At 39.8% G+C, this 20,443-nt stretch overlaps 1 protein-coding gene and 1 long non-coding RNA gene across 2 annotated transcripts in view; one reads left to right on the top strand and one right to left on the bottom strand.

The window, feature by feature from the left end:
• The window catches only part of ATP13A4 (ATPase 13A4), a 153,299-nt gene extending 139,469 nt beyond the window's left edge, over positions 1-13,830 (bottom strand). The window contains exons 1-2 of the mRNA XM_033213065.1: positions 13,562-13,830; positions 13,191-13,352 (exon numbers count right to left, since the gene is read on the bottom strand). Of these exons, the coding sequence (XP_033068956.1) occupies positions 13,191-13,352; positions 13,562-13,576 (177 nt within the window). The 5' untranslated portion in view covers positions 13,577-13,830. The remainder of the gene's footprint in view (positions 1-13,190; positions 13,353-13,561) is intronic.
• LOC117084397 lies at positions 11,888-14,047 on the top strand. The gene is made up of 3 exons (XR_004437431.1): positions 11,888-11,980; positions 12,183-12,243; positions 12,747-14,047. It is a non-coding gene; the product is annotated as an uncharacterized LOC117084397 (long non-coding RNA).
• The last annotated feature ends 6,396 nt before the right edge of the window (positions 14,048-20,443 follow it).

The raw sequence follows: 20,443 nt of genomic DNA on the forward strand, positions 1-20,443 counted from the left end.
ACGACTAAGCAGAAAATTAACAAGGATATACAAGATGTAAAGAACATCATCAACCAACAGAACTTAATTGATATTTATTGAACAATCTAGCCAACAATAACAGAACATACAGTGTTTTCAAGTTCTCATGGAACATACATTAAGATGGACCATATCCTGGGCCACAAAGCAGACCTCAACTAATTTAAAAGAATCAATTAAGGTCATATAACATCTTCTCCAACCAGAATAAAACTGGAAATCAACAACAAAAATTTAACAAGAAACTCTCCAAACCATTGGAAACTAAACAACACACTTTTGAATAATTCATGGGTCAAACGGGAGGTCTCAAGAAAATAAACAAAAAAAAATACATTAAACTGAATGAAAACAAAGGCACAGTATATCAAAATTTGTATAATACACCCAAAGCAGTGCTAAAACTGAAATTTATAGCACTAACTGCATATATTAGAAAAAATGAAGTTTCCAATACAATAATCTAAGTTTCCCTCTCAAGAACCTAGAAGAAGAGCAAAATAGCCCAAGGTGAGCAGAACAAAGAAAATAATAAAGATAAAAACAGAAATCAATGCATCTGTGAATAGAAAATCAAACTGATCTTTAAAAAGATCAGTGATATTGACAAACTACTGGCAAGACTGAGAAAAAAGAGAAGAGACGAATCACCAATATTATAAAATTTAAAAACAAGAAAAGAATAAGCAAAGATCATGAACAACTCTACACATATAAATTTGACAACTTAGATGAAATAAACCAATTGCTTGAAAAACACAAACTATTACAACTCCCACTCAACATGAAATAGATAATCTGATTAATCCTATTACTATTAAGAAAATTGAATTTGTACTTCCTAAATTTTCAAAGAAAAAATCTCTGGGCCTAGATAGTTCCACTGAAAACAAAGTCTACCAAGTATTGAAAGAAAAAATAATATTATTACTATGCAATCTCCTCCAGAAAGTAGAAGAGGATGGACTATTTTCCAGTTCAGTTTATGAAGCTAGCATTATTCTGATAACAAAATAAGACAAAGACAGTGAAAAAAACAAAAAGTATAGACCAACATCCATCAGGAATATAAAGCAAATTTCCTTAACAAAATACTAACAAGGAAATTTGCTTCTATATTCCTGATGGATGTTGGTCTATACTTTTTGTTTTTTTTCACTGTCTTTGTCTTATTTTGTTATCAGAATAATGCTAGCTTCATAAACTGAACTGGAAAATAGTCCATCCTCCTTCGGTGGCTCAAGCCTGTAATCCCAGCACTTTGGGAGGCCGAGACGGGCGGATCACGAGGTCAGGAGATCGAGACCATCCTGGCGAACACGGTGAAACCCCGTCTCTACTAAAAAAAAATACAAAAAACTAGCCGGCAAGATGGCGGGTGCCTGTAGTCCCAGCTACTCGGAGGCTGAGGCAGAGAATGGCGTAAACCCAGAGGCGGAGCTTGCAGTGAGCTGAGATCCGGCCACTGCACTCCAGCCTGGGCGACAGAGCGAGACTCCGTCTCAAAAAAAAAAAAAAAAAAATACTTAACAATATAATTCAGCAACATGTGAAAACACTTATATGCCATTACTAAGTAGGGTTTAATTCAGGGATGCAAAGCTGCTCCAACCACACACACAGAAAATTAATCATCATTGATTTAGCAGACCACCATGTTAACAGACTAAAGAAGAAAAAAATCACATGATACCAAAGTAGAAAAAACATCTGACAAAAATTCATACCCAGTCATGATTTTAAAACTCTTAAAAATATGAATAAGAGAATTTTGTCAACTTAATAAGGAGCATTTTTAAAAACTTACAGTAACATATGTAATGGTGAAAAACTGAATTTATTCCCCATAATATCAGGAACAAGACAAGAATGTCCACTCTCACCACTCTTACTCAACATTGTTCTAGAATTTAAGGTTAGACAAGAAAAGGAAATAAAAGGCATACAGAAATAAAACTTACTCTGTTTACATATAATATCATTTCTCTGTAGAAAATACCCCAAAATCTACCAAAACCAATCTCCTAGAATTAATGAGTGATTTTAGCAGTCACAGGATATGACATGGACATACAAAACTTAATTGTATTTCTATATCCTGGTAGTAAACATATGGGTACTGAAATTTAAAATATGACAACAATCACTCAAAAGAAATGAAATACATGTAAATTTAACAAAACACCTACAGAACTTATATGCCAAAAACTATAAAAAGCTTATGAAACAAATGAAGGAAGATCTAAACAAACAGAGAGAGATACTATGTTTATGGTTTGGAAAGCTCAACATAGTAAAGATTTTAATTTTTGTCAAATTGATATCCAGATTCAATGCATATCTATCAAAATCCCAGTAAGATTTTTCTGTATATAAACAGGATAATCCTGAAATTTATATTAAAAAGTCAATAAACTATAATAGCTCAGACAATTTTGAAAAATAACAAAGTGAAAACAATCAGTCTGTCTGATTTCAATACTTACCACATAACTATACCATAATCCAGACTATATGGCATTGGCACATAGACTAATGGAGTAGAAGAGAAAACTGAGAAACAGACATACACAGATACACCCAACTGATTTTTGACACATATGCAAAAGCAAGAAAAAATAGACTTTTCAACAAATGGTGATCAAGCAATTGGATATCCATAGGTAAAAATACCCTCAATGCAAAAGCCAATTACTTCTGTGTAAGAAACCATCTGCCAGGACACAAGCAAAAATCAATTGAGGCTGGATGAAGGTTAAAGGCAAAAACTTTTACCATTGACTATTCTGAAACCAGGATTCTACTTTAAAATCAAATGCAATTAATAGCTAGTGGAGGAGAAGAAAGTCTTACCTAAGAAAACTACAAGTATAAGACAGATTTGGCTGCCACAGAGAGGGAGAACACGAATATTGAGAAAGCACTACTCTCTGAAGCTAAGATACAAAGGGATTGGCTAAGACTAAGTCTGGACAAGTGCAACAGATAACCCTATCTACCTCTACTACAAGCCTCGCAGAGTCATAAGCCCAGGAGGATACCACTGGGAGAGGAACAGGAGCACAAAGAGAGGCCACTTCTGCAATACAGGCATGCATAGATGACTAAAAACTGAAGGTGTATCCAATGTTTTGATTTCAACACCTGTGATCCTAATCACATCTATGCCCAAAAGATCAGAGATTTAAGACTTGTACAAAAAGAGACCTGGGGTTTTTGCTTCTTACAAGTTCAAAATAAGCCCAAAGTATAAAATAACTGCTAAACTAATGAGTACTGTGTGGGGCTTATGTAGCAGCACTAGTACTTGTACTAGTAATAACAGGCTACATCAAAAGCATAAAGTACACTGAGTTATGAGCAGAAGGTTTGAAGTCAATCTGCCTATGCTTAAGTTCTGTTTTTGCTGCTTCTTAGATGCCACATTTGGGTAAATTATATGGTTTCTCAGTGCCTCCTTTTGTAAGATTGAGGTTAACAACTCACTTGAGTCAGGAGAGAAGAGAGAAACTCTTGTAATACATGCACACATTTTTCAATTCATCTCATCAGAAATATATCAAATAAAGTCAATGTAACATGTTAAATATAAACATGAAATAAGATACAGTCTCAGATCTCTCCATCTACCCAAACTTAATTCTTGGATAGTATTGTTTTAGAACTGGCTTCAAAACATTAATCATTTTTCACCATATTATCTTCTAAGTACTGATTCTGAAACTCGAGTACCAGAGTTTCAAAATCCTTCAGCCATAGTTCCCCAAAGAAGGCAACAGATTCTGGAAATGCTGAAGTGATTACAGTTTCAGCCAGGGCCCTGCGTGTGTACCACTGAAATCAGAGTGTCCTGGTCTGGGAACATTATATTTCTCTGGAAAGCATTCAGGACATTTGGTCCTCCTCTCTATCCTTTTTCTAAGGGATCATTTCAGGTATAGCTGTACTCATTGTCCATAAGAATAGCCTTAGGCTGAGGGAAAAGTTGAGGAGATGGTGTTCTGAGCTGCCTTTCAACTCTACCCAGCCTGTGGTTTCAGGCAGCTTACCAAGGTTTGTATGAATGGCACTCAGAAGTAGCTATGGGCCAATTAGTCGAGTCAACCTAATCTGTCTAGTCTTTACAAAGCCTTGAAATGGGCACCCAAAATGAATCTCTTCTGGATCCATCAGCAAATGACCAACTCCCTCCCCAAAGTGCCAACTCAAGTTCCTGTGCTCTGTCTTCCACGGGCCTGAAGACCCTATACGGTTCAGCATTAGTTAATCATTGGCCAATAGATTTACTCCTTATTTCTTTATTTATGAGTAATTGACACAACTGCCATAAATTTCCAGTTCCCACTGATATAATGTTTTCAGATATGTTTTTTTTCTTTCATTGACTAAAAAACTCACAGCACTTTGAAAACAAATTGAGTATTACTTAAATTTCTTAAGATGTTTCACAGCGGTTTTATCTGTTTTAAAAATGTTTAAATTGTGCGTGTGTGTGTGTGTGTGTGTGTGTGTTTTGGGGTCAAGAAATCATCTGTATTGAGCCTTGGTTCAATCCACTATGGAATTATTATTGAAACTGGCCCAATTGTCCCATAGAAGTGATCTTTACAGTCTTTTAAAATAAAAATACTAAAATTGACCCAGGTCTTGAAGATTAAAACTTACATTTGGCCCTCCCTCAGGAAACTCACCCTCAGGACTCCTGAATAGCATCAAGGAACTGAAACTCACCAGATCCTCACATTCAGGCAGTGAGAAACCAGGTCCCTCATCCCTCATGATTTCCTTACCCCTCCCTAATTCCTGTTTACCCAATGTAGTTACATTCCTTTCCTGCTACATAAACCCCAATTGTAGTCAGTCAGGAGATGGATTTGAGACTGAAGTGCCATCTCCTCAGCTGCAGCACCCAAATAAAAGCCATCTTCCCTGGCAATACTTGCTGTCTCACCGATTGGCTTTCTATGCAGCCAGCAGCAGGACCTAGACTGAAGCCCTGGTGTTTGAGTAACATTATCTCCACCTTGTAAATAGGCCAATGTTAAAGACAGGTGAAGTGCTCTAGGGTTGTAAGAATAAATCATGTTAGAGCCAACACAACAATGCTGGTCTCCAGCCTCCGAATGTTATGTTTCTTTCGATTACACCCTGATGTTTTTTCTACCATCAACAACTAAAGTAGCACATCCAAAATTTAACAAAAACAATAGGCAATAAACCATTATTTAAGGCAAGGACTTAAGCCATAGCCTGCCATTTACTTTGCCAAAGGAAGCTGGTAATGTCACTTCGTCTCCCTGTGCCTAAACTTTCGTATTCATAAAAGAGAGATGATAATTCCTTAGTGGGTTGCTGAGAGGATTAAATACATGACTATGTGTAAAGTTCTTAGTCCAGAACTTGGCTCAAATCAATCGCCATTTAAGTATTTGCTCTTACTACTGCCATCCCTACTCTCAACTTGTTCCTACTTTTCTTTTGGGTATTAAATGGCATTATCATCTTTCCTCATTGGACAAGCTAAGAACCTTAGAGACATCCTTAGTAACTACTCATCCTGTTACCTCTTCTTTCTTACCTCCCAGTCTTTGGATTATGAAGTCTTCTTCATTCTATCATCTAAATATCTATTAAATCCACTTTTTACTCAGCATCCTCTCTGACAAGGCTATACAGTTTAGTCCTATTCCTCCACCTGGACTATTTCAAATACCTCCTCACTGGTGTCTCTTCCAACCAACTTTGCTCACTCCATGATGTAACATCCTTTAAAGTATCCTACCATATTACTCCCTGCTTCAAAACTTCCAGTGGCTTCCACATTGTGTCAGCCAGGCTGGCATCACAATCATTCTGACCAAGTCCAGCTCCACCATCAAAGATTCTAATTTAGTAGGTCTAGAATGGGACCTAGGAATCTATTTTGTGTGTACTCCCCCACCTGATTCTACAGATCAATATTTGAGAATCATTGGAAAGGATATTCATTAGAATGTCTTATGAAGTTCTTCCAAAATCTTACTCCCACCTCCAGGGAAATGAAATGTCATCTTTCCCCTTGAAGTTTTCTTTGACTGAATTTTTCCTTCTTCTGTGTTCCCACAGCTCTGTATGCATAGCTCTCAAAATGATAACTGTTATATCACACTTTCATTATATTTGTACCCCTGGGTCCCCAACTTGCAGGGACAACCTCATGGGCACACAACCTGTGCGGTCACACAGGGCCCTACACTCAGAAGGTCCCTACCCTTGGCTTAATGCTCTGCTATCACCATCCTGAAATTCTTAATAACTGTTGAACAAGGGACACCTCATTTTCACTTTGCACTGGGTCCTGCAAATTATGTCCTCAGCACTGCCACTCGATTGTGAGCTCCTTGAAAACAGAAGCTATTTGCTATTCTTTCAAATTCCTCCTTAGTTAGCACAGAGGACTCCTGGCAAAAAGTAGAGGTTTCTTAAATATTTGTTGAGTTTATACATGAATGGATGAAAAGATAAAGTATCTCATAGAAAAATAGTATAGCATGGCTAATTAACTCGGAAGAATAAGCTTTTCTTATTCTTGGGGGAGAGAGGAACTAACTGATAAAATCCTGAGACTATTGACCATTGACCACTCCAAATAAATAACATAACATTTTCTAGGTTTATTTTTAAATTACTCAAACCACTCCTACTTTGGAGCCCTGCTGCCTCCCTGTTCTCAGAATGCAAAATTGCAGTTAATGGAGCTTGCAATTATGCTATCATGCTCTGAGTTTTTGTGCCAGGCACTGTGTTAAATTCCGAGTGTAATGGGAAGGGGAAAGGAGAAGCCAAGAAAATGTGAAATGAGCAGGGTCACTGTCTTCAAGAAGCAATTAAATTTCACTCCTCTAAAATTTATATCGAAGATGAGTTGACTTCATGGGAGTTCTGCAGCAATGAATCGAGAATAAAGACACTAGACTTGGCCAGTGGCCCAGCTTCCTGAACATTTCAAACGACAAAATGTCTCAGCCTGAACACAATTCCCCCACTATGAGATCTGTGGGTTCACTAGTTAACATTGGCAACTGCCTCGGAGGTGCTCATGGAGCATAATAAACAAGTGGCTATTGAGGTGGGGGAGGCGCTTTTGCTCCCGGGTGTTAGAGAAGAAAAGACGAACATCAGCTATCAAAGTGAGCCGAATAATTGGTGGAAAAAAATGTTCCTAGCTCCTGCTGAAGGCATGACAGGACTTCCAATGTGGCAACGACCACACACCACCCTGCTGCCACATTACGTGTCCGTTGCTAGGTTCTCCAAAATGACACGGAAGTCCAAAAAGAGCTTATCGTGCTTTTCCACTACTAGTTTTTAGTTACCCACTACCGGCTGGTACAGTATCAGTTACAAAATTAAGAGATTCTAGTTGAAAACATATAAATGCCAATACACATATAAAGATGTGTTCAACTTCAAATCAAGGAAATGTAAAAATAATACAACCACAGAATATCAGTTTTGTATACTGAATGAGCCAAAGTTAAAAAGACTGATAATTTTCAATGTTGGCATGAATGGAGGAGAAAGCAAGTATTCTCAAAAAAGATTGCTGGTCTGATTATAAATGGGTACAACTACAACTTCTGAAGGGTAATTGGGCATGATGTGTTAATCCAAATTGAAAATGCATGCCCCCTTTAAGGCAGTAATAATAATTCTAGGCCTTTATCTTAAGGAAATAATCTGAAAAACAAATAAAAACCTAAGTACAAAGTTGCTCATCACAGCCAAAAAAACAAAAAATTAGACACAATACACGTGCAACATGGGAAACCTGCTGATACAGTACAATTCATCCAAACACAACTTGAATATTGAAATAGTTATGTGACACTCTAATTATCAAATATATATATATATATATCTCCATAAGGCATTTGTAGGTATAATGGAAAGGCTAGTTCTTCTTTTTAAAGTAGAGATAGAATCACTCCATTTTTGTTAAAAAATGCATATTGACCAGGTGTGGAGGCTCACTCTTATAATTCCAGCACTCTGGGAGGACAAGGCAGGTGGATCTCTTGGGTCCAGGAGTTTGAGACCAGCCTGGGCAACATGGTGAAACCCCATCTCTACATAAAATACTAGAAAATTACCAGGCATTGTGGCATGTGCCCATGGTCCTAGCTACTCAGGAGGCTGATGTGCGAGGATCACCTGTGCCTGGGAGATTGAGGGTGTGGTGAGCTACGATTACACCATTGCACTCCAACCCAGACAGAGACCCTCTCGCCAAAAAAAACTAACATTAAAAAAATACATATTTCCAAGTATGTGTATGTATTTTTTAAGAATATAAATTTTAAATCAATACAATAATTTTGTTTTGCCATGATGCAAACAAACGGATGATATCCAAAAACAATATTCATATTGTTTTTTCACATGTAGGGGGAAAAAGGGAGATTATGAGGTAATAATATGTTCAGTGATGTCCTGGTAAATATTTAACAGCTGGCCTTCAGGTGGGCCAGGGTGGGAGTTCCGTTGTAGTATTTACAGATTCCTGTGGCATAAATATCACCAACATTATTTATTTCAAGCTACTAATGTAATGTCACTGAGTTAGGAGTCGGGAAGAAATGGAAAGAAATACAGTTGCACCATGCTGTGTAACACCACTACCTCGTATTTCCATGACACAGATAAATTAGATGCAAATAATCTCAAAAGCATAGATAAGTATGCAGATAGAGCAAAAGAGAAAGTGATGAATTTTATGTTTTTGTTTGTTTGTTTGTTTGTTTTGAGACAGAGTCTCACTTTATCCCCCAGGCTGGACTGCAGTGATACGATCTCAGCTCACTGCAGCCTCAACCTCCTGGACCAAAGCAAGCCTCCCCTCTGAGCCTCTCAAGTAGCTGGGACTACAGGTGCATATCACCACGCCCAGACACTTTTTCTGTATTTTTGTAGACAGGGTTTCACTATGTTGCCCAGGCTGGTCTGAAACTCCTGGGCTCAAGCAATCTGCACACCTCAGCCTCCCAAAGTGCTGGGATTACAGGCGTGAGCCACGGCGCCCAGCCTGCATTTCTTATTGACATGTCTGGTGGTAAACTCATGAAGCATATTTACTTCATTATTTAGATCCTTATTTGTCATTGCAATATTTTACAATAAACATATGTTACCTTTATAATCAGAAAAGAATTCGAAGGGTTTTTTTTTTTTTTTTTTTGTCTTATTTGTTAAGGCCTAGGGAAAAATATCAGGGGACATTAATTTTTAAGTCTCACTGGAACAAAACACTTCCCCAAAAGATTGATTGTGTTAAGGTGTAACTAAAGAGTAATGTTAGAATCAATTAAGCCATATGATACCTTTGCTCAGTCATGGTATAAGGAAACGGTTCTAAATTCCTTCAAACTAGAAATACAAAACGTCACGACTGAAAGAGATTTGTGCTCCCAGGCATTCTCATACTCACACTTCACAAACAAGGAAGCGGAAAGGTTGGTGTTTTCCCAAAGTCTGCACAAGGTAAGTAGAAAATAAGCCAGCTCCTCTCCATTTATAAGTAGTCTCTACGGCCTATGAATAAAAGTATACTTTCTTGGCCAGGTGCAGTGGCTCATGCCCATAATCCCAGTACTTTGGGAGGCCGAGGCAGGTGGATCACAAGGTCAAGAGATGGAGACCATCCTGGCCAACATGGTGAATCCCTGTCTCTACTAAAAATACAAAAATTAGCTGGGCGTTGTGGCATGAACCTGCAGCCCCAGCTACTCGGGAGGCTGAGGCAGGAGAATCACTTGAACCCGGGAGGCAGAGGTTGCAGTGAGCTGAGATCACGCCACTGCACTCCAGCCTGGCAACAGGCAAGACTCTGTTTAAAAAAAAGAAAAAGTACATATTCCTTTTGGTATAACTGAATGGCAAGAGACGACCTCATTTTTATGGGGTATTATTTATTCAATTGGTTAACTGCTAAGGCCCTGGCTCTTTCTACCTTTATTTAGATAATAGCAGCTCACACTTCACCAGAACTGTATACTTCTCAAAACATGTTCATATGGATTATCCCCACTGATCTTCATGAGAGCTCTGTGAGTCTGGTAGGGGTAAGAAGGACCAGTCCTATTTTACAGGTATAAAAACCGAGGCTAGAGCAGGTAAGCAGCTAGCCCAAGGCCGGTGAGAGCCAGGCCTCCTGTCCTGTCCCAGTGCTCTCCAGGAGTTTCCTCCACAAAGCCTTTTTGAGGCAGTCATTTAGGTGAACATTCCCCAAAGGGCACTTTCTCACCTTTCCTTCCTTCTCCCTCCAAAAGCCTCTTTCTTCCTTTGGCTGCTGTCTCATTTTGCACTTAAAGATATTACTTTCAGGTCACCTAGGGTTGCTTTTTAGCTCCTGTTTGCTTTTGTTTATTATTATTTATTTATTTATTTATTTTTATCTACTTATTTTTGAGACAGCGTCTCTCTCTGTCGCCAGGCTGGAGTGCAGTGGCGCAATCTCAGCTCACTGCAACCTCCGCCTCCCGGGTTCGAGCCATTCTCCTGCCTCAGCCTCCCAACTAGCTGGGACTACAGGTGCACACCAGCCTGCCCAGCTAATTTTTGTATTTTTAGCAGAGATGGGGTTTCACCATGTTGGCCGGGATGATTTCGATCTCTTGATCTCATGATCTGCCTGCCTTGGTCTCCCAAAGTGCTGGGATTACAGGCATTAGCCACCGCGCCCGGACTGTTTTTGTTTTAACTCTAAAATGGAAGATAATCCCAGGCATCTTTAGCCCTCAGAATATTCTTCTTCTTTATTTGACAGGAGGTCTAAACCCCAGAATGTTGTTTTCTCTTGAAATTTGAAGTAATTTCTACCACAAGAGAAATTACATTTGCAAAGTTTCAAGTAAAGTATATTACAAAGCACAAGCCTAAACACTTTGGTGTGACACATTTCTAGACCTGGAAGTCAGAGGAAACAGGCTTATTTAAGATACTCAAATTATCTTGAAGAAAATAGAAACTCAAATTATCTATAACAGAACAGATCCTGAGGAATATAAGAAGACTCGATGTTGATGTAGCTTTGTTTTATGAAGGAAGGGAACGTGTTCTCTTATGGGTGCAATGTTCTCAGGAAGAACTGGAAGAGGTATCAGTGGGCTATGCTCAGGTCCAGAGACAAAAGCGCTATCAACTTAAACACCACTGTGTGGTACCTCAGCGCCTGGACTTACCGGTTGATGCAACCTTCGGAAAATTCTGTGTGCATCAATTTCCTCATCTTTAAAGTAAGAATCACAGCATCTACCTCATAGGGTTGTGATGAAAACTAAATTAGCTAGTGGCCAAGAAAATGCTCTATATACTAAAAATCACTACAAAATATGTAGAATATATGTATATATATAGTTTGATAATTTTTAAAGTTTACTGCTCTGGGCAAGGGATGGAGGAGTGAGTTAAAAAGGAACAGAATGTCAGACACAGCAACAGGCAGGTGGCCAGGTTTCTGTAGGCACAAGAGGATAGAGAGCTCAGGAGTGCATACTAATTGCTGCACCTCTGCTGAGACTACTGGCCAAATGACTGCCCACCAGAAAACACAGTGTCCCTTTCCATATTAAAAGCCCTCTCCTAACTGGGCTTCCAGCTGCATACAAAACTAGGTGGACTTCCTCATGCATCTGATGGTGCCGTTATGAAGATGAACTGTTAATGAATTGCTTTGGTGGAATATGTACGCTAGGGAAGAGGTAACAGTTTCCCTACAACCATGAATGTCTTCTGGAAAATAAATGATTCTTATTGACACTTGAAAGACAAATTGTCCAAGAGCAGAAAGGGGTGTACTGAAAAAGAGTGAGTGTATTTCTAAATGAGAGAGAGAGAAAAAAAATGTTTCAGAGGAGGCAGCCTCTGCCTTCTGGTGAAGAGTATTCAAGATGAAGATAAACTTTTCAACTTAATATCGAGAGTAATGAAACATTCACTTCCTAAAGAAAACTCTTTTAAGAAACAAAGACGATATCCAATGTGGGCTAGCAAGTCATTTCTGGTGACATTTGTGGAGGGGCTAAAGACAATTCATTTGGCAGTCAAATCTGAATGAAGTAAAGGATATGGTTAAGAAAGGCACCTGAATTAATGTGCCTTTCACTTCTTTATAATTCTTTCAGCTTTGATAGCAGAAGGGATCTACTCTTGAAAGTCCAAAAAATGTTGTTGCTATAGGAACAGGTAAGCAGATTAGACTTGAAAGACCAGTTTAGGAACAAAGAATTTAATAGTCAGGGCTAAAGCAATTAACCAAGAAAAACATTTTAAGTAAATATCTTTCAGGTTTGTTATTTACATATTAATTCCAGGAAGACAAAATGTTATTATTGAATGAGAGCATCACATTTTAACATTTTAATTACATCATTACTGGCATAAAAGACTATGCTTACACAATTAGCAGAAAGACCTTATTAAACAGAAGTACACATTTCTGACTCTCTCTTGATGACATTGTAATTGAGAAATACAGTTTTAAATTCATCCTGAGCATGAGTCATCTTGGATTTTCCTATAGTTCTTGAGATAGGAGTGCATCTAAAATAAAGGAGATAACAAACTACCGAAAGTTTTCTGTAACCAATCTCTATAATGAGGAAGCCACAAAAGTAAAATTCTAGAAGAAAATAGAAATGTGTATAGGCTGATAATTGTTACTATTGTATGTCTTCCCTGTCCAACAGACTCAGTGAACAAGCTGTGTGAGAAGAGAAGGCTGAAGACCTAGCGGCACTTCTGCTTCTTCCTACCAGGGAATACACTGCTTCTCACATTAGGGATTTCCTAAAACTGTTAGGTGTTTTGAACAGAACTGGCTATACCACTGAGACTCAAACAAGAATCATAAAGTGGCATGGTGCTTCTCTCCCTCTCTGTTTTCTTTAAAAAGAAAACATTATTGACAAGATAAACACAATATTTTCATTCTAGCAAATTTCTGCTGTCAGAGGTTATATTTACAGGATAGAGAGATTTCTTAAATATGACCTTTTCTCAGGTAATACCAGAGTGAAATTGCAGAGAAGTCTCTGTATGTGTGGTGTGTGTGTGTGTGTGTGTGTGTGTGTGTGTGTGTCTCGTAGGCTGAGGAGTGGGATGGGAAGAAGGGAATGTGGCTAGAATCTTACCATCTCATTCTCTTCTCCTTCATTGAGCAGAGCGTGCTGGCCCTTCTCAAAGTGTCCCATGAAAGAGTTATTCCACACCTCCTCCCTGACCTTGCTGGGCAGATGCTTCCAGGACGAACTCCAACTCGCCGAGCCGCTGAGCCACCGCACCTCCTCAGCTGACTAAAAGAGTTAATGATCCTCCAGGTTAAAACTCCTCCTTGAGCACACACCTTCTCTCAACAAACGACAATACTTGGCAAACTGAACTCCTCCCACAAGTCACCCTCTGCTAGGAGGAATTTCTGGCTGCTCCCTGCTTATTGCGTCCTCTCAGAGCAGCTGTCTCAAAGGAGGCTGCTCCCATGCCGATCTTTTTGTGCCCAACTTACAGGGAAAGAACTCATTGCCTGCCCAGTGCCTGCCAGCCTCAGACTTCTGACTGCAAATCCAACAGGACAATACAGAGTTGGCAGGACCCTTCTCAGGAGCGAGGAACCGGGTCACTCAAGAACTCCCAGGTCACTGCTTTATTCAGAGGACCTAAGGAATTGGGTTGAGAGGAAGGGCACAGAGCTGCAGATTTTCTCTGATGAATGAAGGCTTCGATCCATAGGTTTCTAATAGTACTCTCATTCAGTTTGCTTACAAAAGGTACAAATTATCACTCATCCTCTTCAAAAGGTATCTGTAATCACATTTCCTGTTATATGCAAAAAACATTCTATTTAAAGTGTATGTGAAATTAAGTTTACTTTTCTGAAACACATGTAGAAAATGAACAAAGGTAACATCAAACTAGTCTAGGTAGTCTCCTTTCACTAAAATACTGATATTCCAACACTTAACAAAGTCTAGAACTAAAATATTCAAATGACTACATGGTCAGACTCTTTTTTAATTTGTTTACACATTTATTCAATAAACATTGCCTGAGCACAGGGACTACCTAAAAAAGTTAAGTCATATTTGCTGTCCTCGTGTTGATGTAGGGATTCACACTTCCAAACAAATATGATAGAAAGTGGGTTGTTACTATAAGAGATGGAACAGAAGCCTAAGATAGTGTTAGAAGTCCCAGCATGGTGTAGAGAAACACACCCCTACCCTAGCTCCGGCAAAATACCTGAATTCCAGCTGCTTGTCTGCACTGGCCTTGCTATGTGACCATGTAACCATAGGAACTGGCTCTTCTTCTCTGGTGCCACCCAACGGGACTGTTGAGAGAATGGAGTGAGATCTTTGTGAAGGTACATGGTACGGCACCGATCAAGTGCTGTTAGGATTGTTAAATTAAATGTGCAACTGAACAGTAGGTGGTAGCACACAGTGGTTAAGGTCATATGCACTAAAGTCGGAAGGCCTGAGTTCAAATTTGGACTGTACTAGGTGGTCGTTGTGCTACCTTGGGATGTAACGAGTTATACAAACTCCATTAGCCTCTATTTGCTCACATGTAACATAAAGATGATGATAATCGAGCATATGTCCTAAAACAGATTTTTAAGAAAGAGTGCCTGGGGAATAATAGGTGTTCAACAAAAGACAGTTATTTTTACCTTCACCATGTCCACTGTCTCTCCCTCAAGCTACATTGGCAATGATATCTCCAACCTGACCCAAACAGCCCTAATGTGACCAAGATCAATGTGTGCGTGTGTGTGTATGTATGTGTGAGTACATTGTATGTGTAAAACCTTGAGCAAATAGTAAAGTGTAAGATAAACATAAAAAGTAAGCTAAGTAAACCCATTGTAATAGTAATAACAAAATATATATGTATGTATGTATATATGTGTGTGTGTGTGTGTATACATATATATAGTTCTCTTGGTTTCAAAAATTTGCTAGCACAATTTAACCAAATAAATGAAAATTAACGTTTTATCACAAGGTCAAAATATAAGAAATGCAGGGTTTCTTTTCGGGGGGGCAATAAAAATGTTCTAGAACTACTGATGGCTTCACAAATTTGTGAATATACTAAACCTCACTGAAATGTATACTTTAAAAGGGTGAATTTTATGAAATGTGAATTATATCTCAATGAAAAGATATAATAAATTTAAAAATCATACCTCAATAAAAAATTATAACTCAAAAAACCTAACTGAACATTTAACAGTCTTACTAGGCAGTAATTATATATTCAGTACAGAAAAAAATATAAAACATGCATATTCCAAATTTCATCTCAACTGATGGAGGTTGAGGAGTGTTAGTATGTGACGTGGCGAAACTGTATCAGTGCTCCTGGGCAGGTGAGAGAGAAGCAATTCATTCTCCTGTGTATCGCTGGCAATATTTGCACTGTTTTCTTTTGGCTGGGTTCCTGAATACCCTTGGTAACTCATGCACCATTGTGAGACTGAGATGAGTGTGTAACTGATTAAGAGCTAGAGGAGAAACTGTACACAAACTTACCCCATCAAATAAATCAGGTCATGCTGTTACAATATTTAAGCCAAACTTGAAAAGGAAAATATGTAAGTCCCTATGAACATTAAAAGCTTTTATAAAAATCAGGTGTCCGTGGAAAATTATTTTCCACAACCTGGTTCAGTGGAGCTGAGGACTCCAGTAGTGAGAGAGTTTCCTCAGGCTCTTTGGGAGTTCTATTGGTAAAACATCTAGATTTGATCTATGGCAACACTACTTATGGACAGTACTCACCCTCATTTAGTGCTTTTGGTCTACAAACATAAGCATATCCAGAAACAGGGGTAGGTTGTGTGGGAAAGCAAGGAGAACGTTTACCGAACACTTCCAGATATGAGGCACAATTCTAAACGGTTTACACTCACTGTTGCACGCAGTCCTGACAAAAGCCTCTGTGGTTGATACTATTCTGATCATTCTTATTGACAGACAAGGAAACACAGTGCAGATATTAAGTAATTCGCCTACATTCAAACCATTAGTAAGTGACAGAATGAGTATTCGGACCTAGGCAATGCAGCTCTCCCAATCCATGATCCTAGTTACTGGACTAATACCTTTCTACACATTTATTTGGCACATCCAAAGTGCTCTGCAAAGAGGTTTGCATTTATATGACCAGAAAAGCCTCTTTGTGAAGGAAGCATTTTGAGAAAGGCCTTGGAAAGAGTCAAAAAAGGCTTCAACAGGTGGAGATGCTGAGGCTCGAACAAAGAGTGAGGCCGCAGGAAAGGGCATGTGAAGCAAGGAAGTCATCAGAGGGAGAAACACATGGTCATGCTGACAGCAAGTCCATCAGCCCCACTGCAGCACGGGGTGCACGAAGGAAGAAGAGGGGAGTGACATGTGGCAGGGACGTACGGACCAACGCCATGCATGGAGGTCCTGAATGCCAGGTCTGAGTCTGAGCTTAGTGCACAGAGTGACAATAACATGGAAGGCAAACTGAACTCCATAAATATCCCTATTGTTCCTGATCAGCCTGTGCGCTCATATTATAGGAATCAGGTGCCAAAGCAACTCGGTCCTTCTACATAGTACTGTATTTATGTAGACAGTTTTCTTGAACCTTCTAAGTTAGTCTTCTATTTCTCTTTGGAACATTGTTTGAAAAGGTATTCCTGAATTCAGCCTCTCTTTCCTTAATTGTGCCTGTTCGATATTTCTATTCTATACTCTGCGTGCCTCACGGGTTGTGATGTGGCTTAGTAAGAATGGCAGATGAGGATTTGGTGTGGTCTACATTCTAATCTTGACATTTTCCTGAAGGATTCCATTCACTAATTCATTTAACACGAGTTTGATTAACTTCAGTATACCCAGATCTGTAACACATGAAGAATAGAGATTTAATAAATTATGCCCCCCAAAAGTTAAGTCCATTAAGAAACAAGACCAACACCAAAATATAAATTCCGTATAATATGCTAATTACACAAGAGTGACAGAGGAAGTTCAAGTAGAGAGTTAGGCCAGGAAACCCTCACAAAGATAGGAGTTTTACGCTGGCCTCGATAAATACAGCATTATTAACAAGGGAGACAGACAGCAACGGCACAGACGAGGACCCCCACAGCCCATCCTGGGGCTGTCAATTATACACATATATCGATACCTTAGAATTGAGGGGAACGTCCAAGAGGAAAAGCTCCTTCGTTCGTTCTCCGATTCTCTCCCTGAACTGATTTTTTCTCAAATACTCTCTCCCAAATAAGAATGGGAACGGAAAGTAAAAAGGATCAATACTTAGCTACCTCTGCTGATGTGGCGTCTTGGTTTGCTTTTGATTATCTTAGGAGCATGCCTGTTGCTCTGAGCAGTTCTCAACCTCTGTGAGCGTCTAGAATAGATGTTCACTGGAAATAATGGCAGGACCGGTTTCTCTGCCAGGACCGTGGGGATGCTGATGCTTACTTGTCTGGCCCATTTAGATTTTGTGATGATAAATGGTAATAAGGTTTCATTATATGTTAACTTCCATCTTTCATCTGAGAACTCACAGCATATTACAAATATTATTTTTTGCAACATCTCTGTGAAGTAGGGAGGTGAGTAACATCATTGCCCCCATTTGAAAGCTGTAGGAACTGAGTCATAAAGAGGTCACAAAGAGCTCTTCAAGGTCATGTGTCTTTAGCATGGAGAGGAACCTGAAACAAGTGCAGTATCTCTGCTTTGTCATCATTGGCAATCAACTGGCTCAATCTTCCTCCTCAGTCCTCATTATACAAATCTCGTATTTGTAAAGTACTTGAAACCTTTTGTTATAGAACTTCATCTGAACTCAAGGCTTTACGGTTATTAATAATTATCCTAATCTGCTCAAAACAGTCTGTGGTAGCAAGCAAAGATGCGATATCCCAAAGAGGAATTACCTGCCTCAAGGTGGTGGTGCAAAGTCTAACTGAATTAATTAATGTTTGTGAAACATTTAGCAACCCTTAAATTAAAGGGTCTAATACAAAGATCCAGGGACTCCCCATTAATTACAGAAGAAAAGAGCAGGCTGACGCTGTCTGCTTCTCAGAGGACTTGCTCTCAAATATCCCCGTTCAGCACCGGGTCTGTTCTCCTCCCAGTGCCTTGGGGTGGCCTGTTGTTTCACTTTCAGAAGAGCCCTCTTGGCTTTCTGTTATTTCCAAAAATAAGAAATTAAAAGCTCCTCTCTGGAGGTAAGGCAGCTCCCCTTCTGTGAAGCTTACCTCAGTTGACAGCTGTTATAACAATTCCAGGTCATTAAGGATAACCTATAAAAACAAAATCCAAAAGAGACAGTCCCCAGGCAGAAGCTTCATGTCAGCGTACTTAATTTTGAGAACTTTTAACTCAAAAATTTGAATATACAAAACAATACAAGTTAGGGTACGATTATTAACAATCAGAGACGATTAGAATTAGACTGGGCCTTAGAAATTACTAAGTTACCCTCATTGTTTCTCAAGTGAGAAAAAAGTTACTAGATGACTGTGTAATCATTTGTCCAAGATCACAATATGTGAAAGCTAAAATTCTCAAGTCTTATATATGATATACTTCACACAGCATCATATTACTACTCACTTTTTTTTTTTTAAGACAGGGTCTCACTCTGTCACCCAGGCTGGAGAGCAGAGGTGCAATCATGGCTCACTACAGCCTCAACCTCGTAGGCCCAAGGGATCCTGCCAGCTCAGCCTCTCAAGTAGTTGGGACTATAGACAGGAGCCACCATGCCAAACTAATTTTTGTTTTTGTTTTTTGTAAAGACAAAAAACATGTTGCCCAGGTTGGTCTTGAACCCTGAGCAAAAGCCATCCACCCACCTCTGTCTCCCAAAGTGCTGGGATGACAGGTGTCAGCCACCATGCCTGGCTGCTACTCACTTTTTGTAAAGGGATTAAAATAGGATACTTTGAAACAGTATCTCTAGAATATTTAAGAGGACCTTTTTTGCTAAGTATAGATTTAAATAGAACTTTTCCAGAATGCACCAATTGTGTAAAGCCATGGCCATATCACTGAATTGTAGAGCATATCCCATTACTTAGGTATGACCCAGAGGGCTTAGGACATAGCATTGGGCCCACCCACTGGAGTGAAAATCTGTGCTTGGGGAGATGATGATATTGCACGTACCTCTAAAGGAAATTTAATCTACCAGGCAATTGAAGCTCATAGCAATTTTTGCTCACAGCTCAGGGGAACAGTTGGCCAAGAGGGAAGGAGAGAAAGGCCATAAGACAGAAGCAGAAATGTTCCCAACAAGCAGTTAGAGTCCAGCAATGGGGCAGGTGATACTTGGAAATCCAGACAGGAAGCTGGCTCCATGGAGTCTGTCCTCTAGTGGCTAAGCTCCAATCAGAAACCTCGGGCCTGAGGCAGTGTTCCAATTCCGGGTGGGAGCCTGGCCTGGGAAAGGCTTCTTTACTCCTAGAAAAAATCTGGGGCTCAAGGCAGGCTGCCAGGCAGGAACTTGGGAACAGTAGTACCCACAGGGGACCTCAGGCTTAGGCATGAGGCAAGAGCCCAATGAAGAGAATCAGGGCACTGTCTCTGGGCAGACTAACCAAGAGTGTGGCTGGGTGCTGAGCTGCAGAGAGCAAGGCTGGGCTGGATTCAGTGCCCCTGCCATGGGCCTGGGATGACCCAGGAACTGGGCTGAGGCCCCTGGGGAAAATCAAGAACAGGTTCCTGCTGGGGATGAAGGAAGTGGCAAGGCTGGGGCTCCACTGGCCTCTCTGTTTGCCATTCTTCCAAAAGTCCACTTTCGGATTATTTAAGCTGGTTACCTCTTTCATCAGCAAGTAAGATGCTCCACAAAAGGGGGGAGACTCTCAAGTGGATAAATCAGTGATATTTTGAGAGGGGGGCGAAACTGAAATTAATGACAAAAGAAGTTCAGAGCTCTTATTTGTGTATTGTACATGTCGTTCAATGTGCTAAGCAAATTGGTAATGGGAAATGTTACTTACTCATGGAAAAAAGAAAGTCATAAGATACAACTAATGCACCTCCTAGTACTCAGACCCTCTCCCAATGAGTGTGGCATCAGAAGGGATCTCGGAGGTTTCTTAGCTCTCCCGTAATCCATCAACCCTGCCAAAGCAATCTAAACAAAACTGTGCTTACCATGCAAATGCAACCTCAAGGCCCCCAGCTTCCAATCTAATCTCTGTCCCGGCGGAGGTCTTTAGGGCTGTCAGTGTCTCTTCACATCCCTCTTTTTTGCACACCCCTATGAAACATGCAACTGGACTAGCTATGTTTACCGTGGGAACATCACTGTACTTCTCCCTTCGCTGGCAATGGAGTCCGATCCTCTCCTCCTTTCATCCAGCCTTTCTCTGGCACCAGGG

The sequence above is a fragment of the Trachypithecus francoisi genome, unplaced genomic scaffold (assembly GCF_009764315.1).
Source record: "Trachypithecus francoisi isolate TF-2019V2 unplaced genomic scaffold, Tfra_2.0 Lachesis_group0, whole genome shotgun sequence".
In the NCBI taxonomy this organism is placed as follows: Eukaryota; Metazoa; Chordata; class Mammalia; order Primates; family Cercopithecidae; genus Trachypithecus; species Trachypithecus francoisi.